The sequence below is a fragment of the Pseudophryne corroboree genome, chromosome 8, assembly GCF_028390025.1.
Source record: "Pseudophryne corroboree isolate aPseCor3 chromosome 8, aPseCor3.hap2, whole genome shotgun sequence".
Classification (NCBI taxonomy): Eukaryota; Metazoa; Chordata; class Amphibia; order Anura; family Myobatrachidae; genus Pseudophryne; species Pseudophryne corroboree.
In genome coordinates, this window is record NC_086451.1 from 122155964 (window position 1) to 122170480 (window position 14517).

Below are 14517 nucleotides of genomic sequence, written 5' to 3' on the forward strand. Positions count from 1 at the left end.
AGTAAAACCGAATCCGCTCATCTCTAATATTTAGTAAACATTCCTGAACTATTTCACTCCCCCAAACATTATGTCACACAATGTATGCACTTATATGCCTTTGAACTAATAATATTGTCTGTTTTCTATTTGCCTGTAAAATTCATAAAATAAACTGTGAAACGTAAAAAAAAAATCTATTGAATATTAAACCACCCTATTTTTGCTATGATTTGAAACCAACACTAAAATTTTTTACATTGGCTATGGTTTTCACAATAAAAAATATGCATTTTTTTGCAGGTGTTTGAACCTAATTGGCATTGTGAATTATTGCCTGCAAGTGCTCTCTTAATTGTTTGCATGCTTTCAGAAGGTGATAAATTATCTCTACTTGAATTGTAAGATATTGTTATACTGTAGTTGGTGCAGTATTAAGTATTTGGAGATAGCACTCACGTTTCCCCACACCTTGAAATAGGGAAACATTCTGAAATTCATTAAATGGCATTTTTTAGGAAGAACAAAACCTGCTTTGTAAACAAAAAGCCACATGTGTGGGTGAACGATGAACTGAGTGAGATTTATGTGTGCGAATAACAGCAAACACATCACAACAGGATTCACACAGATGTGGAAAAAGCACCACACATAGCATTTTCTTCCTAATAAATACAAAAAAATAGATCAGTTCATAAGATGGAATATTAAAAGTACAAAACACATACAGCAGCATGAGACTCAATGTGCAATTATGTCTCTATTAACATAGGGGGTAATTCAGACCATGGGGTATATTTACTAAGATTCGTAATTGTCGGGATTTGGAGGGAGATTAAATACAAACAACATTGAATATGTGATTTTGCAACTTTTTGAATTTTTTACGCCTCATTTACTAAACAGTTGTATTCTGCATTTTCGTGTTTGCCGATGTCGATGTCATTCATAATTTCGGCCAGTGTTTTACTTGGATGGGGGGGACAGCATCGGGCTTTACCCCTGGCCCTTGGATGGCTGGAGGGGGGGACCCCTTGATTTAAGGGGTCCCCACTCCTCCAGGGTACCCGGCCATGGGTGACTAGTTGGTGATTTAATGCCAGGGCCGCAGGGACCAATATAAATGTGTCCCCCGGCTGTGGCATTATCTCTCTGACTAGTGGAGCCTGGTGCTGGTGTTAAAAATACGGGGGACCTCTACGCTGGTTGTTAAAATATGGGGGAACCCCTGTCAATTTTTTCCCCGTATTTTTACAACCAGGACAGGCTCAAAGAGCCTGAGGCTGGTTATGCTTAGGAGGGAGGACCCCACACAATTTTTTTTCCAGATTTTTAACTCTTTCACACCTCTTCCCACTGATAAACATGCACGGATCTCACGGATCCATGCATGCCTATCAGAACACGGTAAAAAAAGCAGGTCTATTTGAAAACTGCTTTTTTCTATGATTTGTATTTTTTCACAGCAGTGTTTGGCTATTGCCGGCAGTGATTGTGAATTCGAATTTTTAGTAAATGACTGAGTTGTATAAAATAACAGGTGTATTCATTCGTATTTTTTTTTTTTCGACTTCCAAAAAAATATGAATGTCCTCATTACTGCCAAGATTTCAGTTTACTAAATTCCCGAGATGACACTTTGATGAAAAAACACCAAATCGGTCAAAATCGGGAGCTTAGTAAATATACCCCCTGATCGGAGATGTATCTACGCTCAAATTCATTGACATGTGGGGGGATGCCCAAGACAGGGCACGTCTGCCCCGCATGCCGGCTCTTGCCCGCACCACAGACATGTGAAAGCATTGCACGGCGGCAAAGCTTTTGCATGTTTTGAGTAGCCCTCTGCTTATGCAGCCAAGCTGTCCAGGCAGACAGCTACTCACTATGTTTTTGGTTGCAGCAGCTGCGTGTGACGTCACGCAGCCACTGTAACATGCCCCAGCAATGTTCTGGACACGCCTCCGTTGTCTGGACCACGCCCCTTTAATGGAGCATTGACGCCCACAAAACGTGCTGTTGCCCCCTCCAGGTCTTTGACTGCGTTCTGCAGATTAGGACCTTGCACATGCGTGTACCATCGTACACGCATGCGCAGATGAGCATAAATCGCTTTATACCACATATGACATATGCAGGCACACCGCAGTCATGTTTCCGATCGCAGGAAACCCAAGCAACGTCATCAGGCCACCCCGAAAAACAGCCATGACATGCCTTTGTTTCCCGGTCCAGTCCCTTGCAACACCGCGTCACTGCCTCTGGACGCCCACTGCCTGTCAATTGTGATGCGATCGCATCCTTCCAGCATGCAATCGCATCAAGATAGCTCACACACTGTAGCCGCTGCACGTGCATAGATGTCCGAAAATCACCCATTTGCAATTTTCGGAACTGCTTCCACCTCTGAATAGCTCCCTAAGTGTATTGGATAATAATGTATAGGCTGTGGGGCTGATTCATAGGTGGACGGAGAAGCGTTGGTGGCTGCATTTTCTGGCAGGTGCCTGTCTGTGTCTTTATGCAAATGCTACTGCAAGGTCCTTCCCTGATGTACATCTGTGCATAAGAATGTGAAGCATCCATGCACGCTGTAATACTCCCTGGTGGTCTTTGGATGCCACCATTGGCTACACCATCAAAACTTGACTTCACTGACAGTCTGATATCAGACTGATTCCGTTGTCGCAGAACCGGGTCCTGCACATGTGTAAAGTAGAAAACATCGGTACTTTGCTGCATGGGGCGCAGATCCATTGTGCATCTCAATCACAGCGCCTGTGAATGTACACATGCGCTGCAAGAGATTTTGGGGGGTATTGCGCATATGCAGTGACGAGGAAATTATTCAAATTCTCCAACATCTGCATTTATTTCATTTTTATTTGTAATTTTCTCCTACAGTTCATATTACTATTACTCTATTTATATTTTCTGGTATATGAAGGGGGAATGTACAGCATGACATGTGTGCACTGTTTAAATAAATATGTGCTCTGTAGGAGTTAAAAAAAAACTGGTCTGTATCATTCCCAGTCATGTAAATTTACAAAGACAAGCCATCAGCTCATACATATTGCTATGCTTGGTAAGTATTCAGGATGCATAATCCACATCCTCCCCTTTTTCAGGCCACGACTGTCTTACATTATGTATGGGGATTTGGGCAATACAGTGTCTGAATAGTCTCCCAGAACAGATTTGTTGAGAAATTACAATTTTTCTATGTATATTAATGTGATCAGGGTCAGATTCTCCTGCTGCTGAGAGCACACATGCGATCTTTCACTCATACAGAAAGAGAAATACTGTAATAATCTAATTAGCAATTAGGCAGTACAAATGAAACATTAATACAGGCAAATATCTGAGAACATTTATTTTAATGGATAGCTATTACTACTCCATATTTATCATATTTGTTGCACCTCAGATTCATACTACATATTCCCTGACATACATAATCTGAATCTGTTGACCTGAGTAGCACAGTAGAATGCTAGATAATCAATTTGCTGTGATATGTAAGTGTGTAGAAGAGGTCACACATTTAATAACGGAATTTTGATGCTTGTCGAGTTACAGTTTGTGTCTATCTTTGTCAGCACAGTTAATCACAGATGCTGGTCTGCAGTATAGCGCGATAAAGACTGAATAACAATGATGTTAAAATATTAGATTAAAAAACTAAAAGGGAAGTAATCTTCTAAACTAAAAAAGGCTACTCCTTTAAAGTAGATATTAACTCAAGAAATATATGACATAAAGCATAGATATAAATAAATATATAGGGGGAAATTCAAATGTTTGTAAAGTCGGTTGGGTGTCTGTTTTTTTCCTGTCTATTAGATAGGAAAACACAGACACCCAACTGACTTTTCAAACAATTGAATATCCCCCATAGTATACTATTCAGTACAGATTGCAGATTCAGCGAAAAAGCAGTACAATATCTGCAATCCGTTCTTTCGCATGCAGACTGGCCTACCCTGCAGCTATGACCGCAATTTAATTGCAGTCTCAGCAACTGTGGACAACCCCCTGCAGATAGACTGCGTATGCAGGAAGTCCGCCACCATTTTTTAGATCCAAACGGCTGCGTGACGTCACCCTGATCTTCCCGCGCCACCCCCACAATGCTTCGTTGCCACCCCCCACCTTCCCCATGAGCACCTCTGCCTGACAGTCAGGCAGGGCATTTGCAGCCAATGCGATCGCATTGCATTCAGCGGACGCACAGGATGGTGCCTGCGAGTGTGCATTGCCGCTGGGACCGGGGTTATTGCAGTCGCATCGCTTAGCGATGTGACCTGAATAACCCCCTAAATTCTAAAAAGTAGTGATAATGTGATTGAGATCTTAAATATGAACACCTATTACATAGTCAGTAACTGTATCCATTTATCACAGGTACAGTAAGAAGCTGGAAGGAGGCCACACACCCTTCCCTCACAGTGGCTTCCCGATGGCCTCCTTTCTACCCCCCAGCTAGCTCTGTATGGATGTAAGGAGGGCTGTTCCCTCAGCGCCTGGAGCTAGCGCTATCCCAATACACATGGCTCTCCATCCCCAGAAAAGGGGGACAAAGACTGTTCCCGCCTGTCATTTTCTTACAATCCATTGGGTGCTGCCATTTTGGTGACTGTGAGGCGAACTTTCGCATGCCAGCAATATGCAACTACTGTGAACTCAGTGTGTCAGCAATACCAGTTTATTTCTTTAGAACTTTGCACATAAAAAGTTGATATTTTCGGGATCCGGTCTGAAGATCGACAGTGTCTAGGTCGACAATGTTTAGGTCGACCACTATAGGTCGACATGGATGGACGGTCGACAGGGTTTCTAGGTCGACATGTGCTAGGTCGACAGGTCTAAAGGTCGACATGAGTTTTTCACATTTTTTGGGGGATTTTTTCATACTTAACGATCCACGTGGACTACGATTGGAATGGTAAAGTGTGCCGAGGAAAGCGGTAGCGGAGCGAAGGCACCATGCCCGAAGCATGGCGAGCGAAGCGAGCCATGCGAAGGGACGCGGTGCACTAATTTGGGATCCCGGTCACTCTACGAAGAAAACGACACCAAAAAAAAAATATTTCCTCATGTCGACCTTTAGACCTGTCGACCTAGCACATGTCGACCTAGAAACCCTGTCGACCTTCCATCCATGTCGACCTAGTGACTGTCGACCTATAGTGGTAGACCTAAACATTGTCGACCTAGATACTGTCGATAAAACGAACCACACCCGATATTTTCATATATTGTAATTCTGCATCTTTCTTCTTCATTTCTCCATCATGTTTTGAAACCTTATTGTTTGCCAGAATTGAGCAAACTTTCTCTGGCTCGACTAGCTTTCCCACTATTTTCCTTTTTAGCAGATTTTTCCATTTTTTTGCAAATTACAACTCATATACAACAAATGTCACCAGATTTAAACTGATTAGCAATTTATTTTGCAGACAGTGTAGACAAATTGGAGGAATATGTACTAATCAGATTTTTTTTTCTACAATTTTTTTGTGGGAATTTAAGTAATGATTCTTTTACATTCAATGCACATCATGGGGGTAATTCCAAGCAGGAATTTTGGGGGTAATTCCAAGTTGATCGCAGCAGGAAATTTTTTAGCAGTTGGGCAAAACCATGTGCACTGCAGGGGGGGGGGGCAGATATAACATCTGCAGAGAGAGTTAGATTTGGGTGGGTTATTTTGTTTCTGTGCAGGGTAAATACTGGCTGCTTTATTTTTTACACTGCAATTTAGATTGCAAATTGAACACACCCCACCCAAATCTAACTCTCTCTGCACATGTTATATCTGCCTCCCCTGCAGTGCACATGGGCCCTCATTCCGAGTTGTTCGCTCGGTAATTTTCTTCGCATCGCAGCGATTTTCCGCTAATTGTGCATGCGCAATGTTCGCACTGCGACTGCGCCAAGTAAATTTGCTAAGAAGTTTGGTATATTACTCACGGCATTACGAGGTTTTTTCTTCGTTCTGGTGATCGTAATGTGATTGACAGGAAGTGGGTGTTTCTGGGCGGAAACTGGCCATTTTATGGGAGTGTGTGAAAAAACGCTGCCGTTTCTGGGAAAAATGCGGGAGTGGCTGGAGAAACGGGGGAGTGTCTGGGCGAACGCTGGGTGTGTTTGTGACGTCAAACCAGGAACGAAACTGACTGAACTGATCGCATTGGCAGAGTAAGTGTCGAGCTACTCAGAAACTGCAAAGAAATTTCTATTCGCAATTTTGAGAATCTTTCGTTTGCAATTTTGCTAAGCTAAGATTCACTCCCAGTAGGCAGCGGCTTAGCGTGTGCAATGCTGCTAAAAGCAGCTTGCGAGCGAACAACTCGGAATGAGGGCCATGGTTTTGCCCAACTGCTAAAAAATTTCCTACTGCGATCAACTTGGAATTACCCCACATGTGCACTGCAGGGGGGGGGGAGATATAACATGTGCAGAGAGAGTTATATTTGGGTGTGGTGTGTTCAATCTGCAATCTAATTTTCAGTGTAAAAATAAAGCAGCCAGTATGTACCCTGCACAGAAATAAAATAACCCACCCAAATCTAACTCTTTCTGCACATGTTATATCTGCCTCCCCTGCAGTGCACATGGTTTTGCCCAACTGCTAACAAAATTCCTGCTGCGATCAACTTGGAATTACCCCCCATGTACACTATTACTTTTTTAAAACTTATGGTTGCTCAAAATGTGTGTTGGAACTTAGATGCAAGGCCATTACCACTGTGAAAGTAAGACATAGCCGCTGACCCCGACACTCCCCAAATTGGTTGTGACGTGTGCATTTTACTCACCACCCCCTTTACCTCCCATAAAAGCTCACTGTTAATCATTCTGCATCCAAATTCACACTACAGCCGATGTCTTAAATCCACTGCAGCACATGCGCAGTATGACACAGATGCATGATCATTAAAAAATAAAACATCAGCCACATGATTGCGTCCACCTGATTCAGGCCCTTTGTCACTGATCTATCAAATCAGATCAATTATCAACAAATTGTACATGTGTCTGGTCAAGCTCCTGGACTGGGTTCACATATACCCCTTTCACACCGCACAAATAACCCGATATCGACTTGGTATATTGCCAGGTCGATACATGTTGCTGTGCGGTGTGAAAGGGTCACGCCAGAAATCCCGGGTCGGCTGACCCGATAATTCAACCTGGGTTATAAGAACAGTTATTCCTGGGTAATTACCGGGTCAGGCGCAGTGTGAACGGGTTACCCGGGTTGATGCCACTCGGTACCCGTTCACGGCATAGGGAGAGGTGGAGTGGAGATGATATAATCTTGCAGCGCCACCCCGCACCCGCCCCCAATGCTGGTTCCGTCCCCACCTTTAGATGACAACCCGACGCTGCATATTGTCAGGTTGGGATGGTGGTGTGTAAGGTCCAATGATGGGTCCCACCCAGGAAGGACCAGTTTCCAATTCCCTGGTGGGACCCGGCATTGCGATGTGAAAGCGGTATTATAAGCCCATTCAAATACTCTGTTTCATCTCACAGTTGTTTGATGTAGCTACCTAATTCAACATTTCCAAAGCCACCTTTAGCAAGCAAGCCAAGTACAGAGCTCTTATGTTAACGTAAATAAACAGCAATTATTGAACTCTTGTTTTGTATTAGTTTCTACAACTTCCTTTCCATTAAGAACCAATTTCTCAGTGATCATAAGAATCAGGCACTACAGAGTGCTACTGCAGGTTAATATTTATTTTGACATGAGCAAGTGAACTGTTGAAATTCTGGTTTCTCAACTTCTATGTTTAACCCACTCAGCGGGAGTCTGCAATGAGTGAAGGGATTTTTTTTTCCTGAAAAGCAATCTATTAGAGTCTCGGTTACTTTGCAACACTTTGTTCACATTCTTTGTTTTACAGTCAAATGATCTTTCAAACACCACAAGTCTCACTTATGAGGATCTTTACATAAAAGTGTTTGATGAGCTATTTTCGCCTGTGCACACTCTCTTTCTCTTCATATTTTTTAATGTCTTTCTGAACTGCTGTAAGTTTTTGATGTCAAATACAATTGTATTGTTCTTTCTCTGCCATGATCAGACTACCTTGTGGATTTCTTGCGTTGCAGTCTCTTTCAATATTTAACAATTCTTCAGTGCTCTTTGCCATACAGTAACTGCCAGTTGTATGCTTGCGTTCTTATAAGTAGTGACAGCTGTCTCTTCCAATTATTGGCTCTGTAAAACACTCTCTTGAAAACCCTTAGTTTCACAATCTTTTTTGTCAGACACTGTGACAAGTTTAAAGAAGACCATTCACTCTGTAACTTTCAATAGATTATTGTTGCACTGATTCTCTTCAACAAACTTTTTCTTTAAACTGCACATTTATTTTTTCACAGTGCTGCAAGTATGTTGGTACGGGGCGGTACTGCGTACCAGTAAGAAATTGCCAGTTGGTATGTAGTACCGCCGGCCCAACCACCATGCTTGCAGCCGCTGCTGTGTGAGGGGAGGAGAGTAAAGTGCAACGCGGTCCCTCAGTGCTCAGTCTGACTCTGGTCTCCAGGGTGGTGTTTATATTATCAAATGAGGTGCCGGTTCATTCGCCAATCAGAGCTTGCGGATTGGCAGCCATTTTCATTTACATTGGCCACGCCTCATGTGGCATGTGGCTACACCCATTTTTTGGCATGCGCCTGTGGCGTGCGCACACAGTACCACTAAGATTTTTTTTTCTACTTGCACCACTGCTTTTTCAAGAATGTATTTTTCCTTCAAATACCCCTAAGTATTTTATGTGGAACACGTTTCATATGATCAATCTCTTCCATAAATACAGAGTCCACTCTAAGCAGACCCATCACCACACTTTTGCACTGACTTCAAATCTTTTTAGATTTATTTTCCATTTTTATTTCAAAGTCTCTTTCAGACAACACTTTATTAATCAGCATTGAAAATGTTCATACGGTATCATCACACAGAGGTGCTCCGCAAACTTTATATCTCCTCCTTGCAAAATATTTGCTTTATTTCCAGGTTGCAGACTTGAGTCCTGGTTTTACATATCTGCATACAGGCACAATCTAGTAGATTGCTCACTTCACCACTGTGTGAAGTGAGCATCCCTTCCCCTCGCTCAGCACACATCGCGCTGTGTGCTGAGTGGGGGGAGAGATGTGTGCTGAGCGCTCTGTGCTAGAACGCTCTCTGCACACATCTCACCGTGTGTACCCTCCTAGAGTTTTCATTACTTCTGCGCTGCTGTAAGTATTCTGATTATTTGATTGACTACATGTCCACCTATACTCACCCACTCTAAGGGGTATATTCAATTGAAGTCGAAAACTGCTGTCTGTCGTAAAGACGGCAGTTTTCGACTTTTTTTGGTCGAATCCTGATTCGACATATTCATTATTTTTCAAAATTTTACGACAAGTCGATAAATTCGACTTGTCGAAAAGCACATGGATCGGCGGAATAGCTGCCAATCCACGTGTTAATGTCGAAAACGGGGCCAAATCTGACAGGTTTTGGCCCCCTTTTCGACCATCTCAGTCCAAAATCAAAATGATGTTGGACTGAGATAAGGACCCGGAGGAGGCGAGGGGGGGAGCCGCAGGGAGACAGGGGGACAGCCGGCGGGCACACAGGAGACATCAGCGCTACAGTAGCGCAGCAGCTGGATGACACTCACCTGCCCGACCTCACGGCAGTTTCCACCTGGCTCCAGCACGCTGATGGAGCCGGGTGGAAGCTGACGTGAGGTCGGACGGCTGAGTGACATCCTGCTGCAGCGCTACTGTAGCGCTGATGTCTCCGGCTGTCCCCCCGCCGCTTGGCCCCCCTCGCCTCCTCTGTGTCCCATCTTAAATTCGACTTGAAAAAGTCGAATTAAGATGGGGATTGAATAGGGGTTGTCGGATCCATTCCGACAAATACATGTCGGAATGGATCCGACTTTAATTGAATATACCCCTAAAACTGGTGTAAGTGAAAAGATGGTTAAGGAGCTATGGGCCTAAGTCAGTGGTGGATGCAAATGCCACTGCAGCTTCGTCTCGTCCACTTCTGGCTTCTTTGATCCACTGCCTGTGTCCAAATACACAGCATCGGATCAACATCGCAAACATAGGTTGCAACTTTGGACATCTGATGAACCCTTAGGTTAATAGAACAAAATGTAAGTTGATCAAATCAATTAGGAAATACAATTCAGGTGCATGAAAGGGAGGGGGTAGTCTGAGCTAGAAATACATTGGGGATAAACCCATGGTGTCCCCCAGCACACCGAGCTGTACCTGTACCAAGACATGAAAGACTATATACATATACATATAATAGAAATCCAGTGGTCTTAGTTACATACAGTTTGCAAACGTATGATAAGCCACCAGGCCTTGACAAGTCTCCTCTGATGCTGGTGGTCCCTAACTCTAGGTCTGGGCCCGGGGTGCAGAACCACACAAACCGGTAAAGGCCAGCTACCCCAGGGCAGCACAATGCAAGAAGGTAAAGTGTAAGTATGTGTTAATAAAAGGAAAAATACTCTATATACAAAACCCTTACGAACCCTTAGGTTACTCAGAATGTCCCCACATTTAAGCTACCAAGGCCAGTGAATCTGCATCAGAAGACATAGATACTGGCTACAGCCCTCTTGCAAAATGGAAGCAACATCTTCACCCCAAAATGGCAGCAAAATGTTGATCATACCGTGGCTTACAGCACACTGGGACTGATGTTGCAGCTGTATCAACGCACAAGCGAACTGTGTCACCAATGCATGTGCAGTCCTAATCTGTGTAAAAGTCGGACAGTGTATTCACGGGTTGGGTATGAAATGCCGGCGGTCGGGATGCCAGCAGTCACATGACTGACTGTGGCATCCCGACAGTGAGAATTCCAACACCAGACAGGGGTTAGTATTTTACCCCTCTCCCATCCCCTACCCCTCTGGTGGTGTCGGCTAGTGCTAACCCTCTGAGGGTGTTGGATAGGGAAAGCCTCCGGGGGTGTGGGCTATGGCTAACCCTCCCTAGTGGCCAACCCTAACCCCTTCCTCCCTGTGCCTAACCCCCACCCCGATACTCATCTTCGGAATGTTGGCTATCAGCGTCAGTCTCCAGAGTTGTGTTGGTATTCAGGCGTTGATCACGTGACCGCCAGCATCCAGACCGCCGGGATGCCAATCGTATCCCGTATTCACTATACATTTGTTTGACACCTAAAATATGGCCTGTTGCTACATTCCTCAAGAACATGGAGAACTAGAGCAAATGCAATAGTTCAGAGGTCATTTGAATGGTAGGGAAAAAGATTGCCAGTACAGTATGTTTAATGGATATCTGCTTTACATTGAGAATATTTGCAAATGAAAAGAACACTTTGATTTCAAGCATCTTCAAGTCTGAGAAACTGATGTAACTACTAACATTTGTGTATTTAAACATTCAAAGCATTTGAATCTGTTTAATGTGTTCTGTCTGGCCTAGGGAGAATAATTTCATTAAGGATTTCCCACAGCTGGCAGATGGACTACTTGTTATCCCATTGTCTGTAGAGGAACAGTGCAGAGGAGTGCTCTCTGAGCCCCGACCTGACATACTACTGCTTACAGGTAAGAGTGTTCTGAATGCTGCTGTATAATATGCCTTTTGTTCTCTACAGGTTCTCCTCTTAGATTTCGATAACAATTAACAAAACAGTATTGTTTTTACAGCAGCCTACAGACTTTGAAACCTGTAAGTGCGATTTGCAACATGCAGGGTTACAGATTTCATATAAGTTTATATTGTGCATTTCAAGTACATTTAACAGTACATTGTTAGCTTCAGTTTGATGAATTCATTGGGGATTAAAACGTATGATTAAAGGACAATCAAATTGCAATGTGCAGCTGTGCCGTCATACACCTAGCACAGACTCATCTGGAACGATACTCAGTATTTTTCACAAATTGAGCATGTAGATAAAACTACAATATCCATTCTTACAATAACTTTGTTGAAATAAAAATGTATATTCTGTGTGCGACCATCCCTGTTTCTGCATAAGAAATGCTGGTAAACAGTATTAGCTTTGGTTTATGCTATAAATATAATTGAGGTGTGAAAGGAAATATAGGAATTTTGGGTAGTGGAGACAATAAAATGTTGGTGTTTTAATCCAATTTTCTGTATACAGATTACAGAAACAATGAGTTAGCATTTGCCTTAGGTAATACAATCTCAATAACAAATGGAACACATTATTATAACCATTCAAAACAGGCACTTTAAATCAGAAAACACCAACTAAAAAAATCAGTGTTTGGCTTCATAGTTTAGAAACAAACATCTAAATCAGAATGAAAACATCTTATTTCCCATGCCTTTGATTACAGAGAGGTACATTATTCAACATCCAGTGATTTCCAATGCATGCCTCCTATCTAGTACCAAACTAAGGGCATCATTCAGAGATGTACACTTATACCATCACAGCTGCAAATGTGTACACACTGACTATGCAAAAGCCGTAGCTGCCTGGATTTGTATTGACGGCATCGCAAGTCCCAGCACCTGCGTACACAGATGCAGCATCAGTCGCAGATGAGGCGCTTACCAAACTTCTGAGTAGACCTACGGTCGTGTAGCATGGCCACAGGAAGTTTGATGTCAGAGCCATTGCAGCTGCACATGGGATCGCAGTCACAGGTTGAGACCCCCTGAAAACGGTCACGTCACGCTGCGTTTTGAAGACTCTTCCTGTTATGGTCCTTGACTTTCAATCACTTTGCAAATAAATTCTCCCTGCGGGCGCCATCGTAAGTCCATAGTGGCACCTGCGCAGTGAGACTTAGATGCATGTGCAGCCAGCTGAAAATTGCTCAACTATGTAAAAATCGTGTTTGCATCCATCTCTGAATCAGGCCTTAACAAGGCAAAGTTAAAACACCTATACGTCATACTTGCCTACTTTCCCTGATAGCAAATTGTTTCTACTAAGGTAAAAAAGGTTCCGGGCGCTATATGGATGTTGCTTTTCTAATGCTGCTGCTAAAAATTGGGGTAGTCAAACCCAGAAACACAAACAAATAAATAGATAGAATAGCAGCGCTATATGAATGAAAAATAATAATAAGAAGGATTGAGTGAAGAAATAAATCACAATTTAATTATACATATATCTAAAAACACATAAAAAACCATGGTATGGCCACTTCTATAATAAACCATTAAATGACTGCTGCCTTTCTGGTGTAGTCCGTTCCTATTAATGAGTGGACTGGAAAAAACTTTGTAAATGAAACACTGGAAATGGACAAAGGTGTAGTCCCACATAAATTGTTACCACGTTAGGCCGCTGGAGGTGTAGTCCCTTAAGATTGTCCTTTTGTTGGACTCAGACCCAAGCAAGGGTTGAGAGGGGTCCTCACTGCAATGCGGTTCCTCCTGTTGTGCAAAGGATGAGTGGTATTCCAGATGAATTCTTTCTTTATAAGTTGAATGCTCCAGTCCTGGTTCGGATGCACCAAGGTAGCTGAAATGGTGGGGAATAGTGGCCTGGCAAGCCTCCTGACGCGTTTCACTGCAAGGCACTGCAGCTTTATCAAAGGTGGTTTGTGTATGTAAACTGCCTGGGTATTTATACCCTCCATGATTGTTTAACAGGTCAACAGCTGTTCACTCAATCCCTCTAATTAGTGTAAAATAACATAAAAATAATTATCCTGATAGTTCCACAGATTATTATCTATTCCTAAAACAGACTCAGTGCTAAAAAGTGGTATTATATGTTTAATATACACTTAACAAGATGTTCTATTTCATTCAGAATCCTACAACGTTCTAAATACTTCCGGGTTATAAAGAACATGTGACTCCATGATCCTAAATTACATCGTTACTATTTAATCAAAAGACTGGGGAGACAAAAGCTTACAAATAGATTTTCTATTTATCTTATGGAGGACTTTATATACATTAGATAAGAAAATCATATCTCAATAATATCCGTGTTGTCATCTCGGGACAGCCGTTACGTCACTTCCAGGAAGGAGAACTCGGTGGTATCACCGCTCAATGGACAGCAAGCTGCCCCGGTTGTTAAGCAACCCGCTCGGGAGCGACTTCATGTTTCTGCGTCTCTCCGGTCACATGTCTCTCCGGTCACGTGACTGAATTAGTCACGTGTACGGGGGACGTAGGACACGGCCAAACGTGGACCTCAGGATCAATGTGCATTTGGTTACCATGGCAACCCGTCACCGCTAGCAGCATAGTTTTACTTAGATTTTCATCCCACAATTATACATATAATAATTCCATTAAGTGGAACTAATGTATTCATCTAAAATAACCGTAACATATTTTGAGAGGTGACAGGAGAAGGACATTTAACTCTAAATGCTTATGATGTTTAAATACATATTCTTCCCTCATATTCATTTAGCTCCTCCTGTTATCTGATTTTGTATCAGTTATAAACTGGAAGGACCGCTAAATAGGGCTAGGGAGTACAGCAAGCAGGGGAAGAAGGGAATGAATCCA

The 14517-nt window shown here is 42.9% G+C and overlaps 1 protein-coding gene across 1 annotated transcript in view; it reads left to right on the top strand.

Moving 5' to 3' along the window:
- Positions 1-14517, top strand: part of ASTN2 (astrotactin 2) — a 1124462-nt gene that overhangs the window by 774219 nt on the left and 335726 nt on the right. The window contains exon 13 of the mRNA XM_063936906.1: positions 11479-11603. Coding sequence (XP_063792976.1) covers positions 11479-11603 — 125 coding nt within the window. The remainder of the gene's footprint in view (positions 1-11478; positions 11604-14517) is intronic.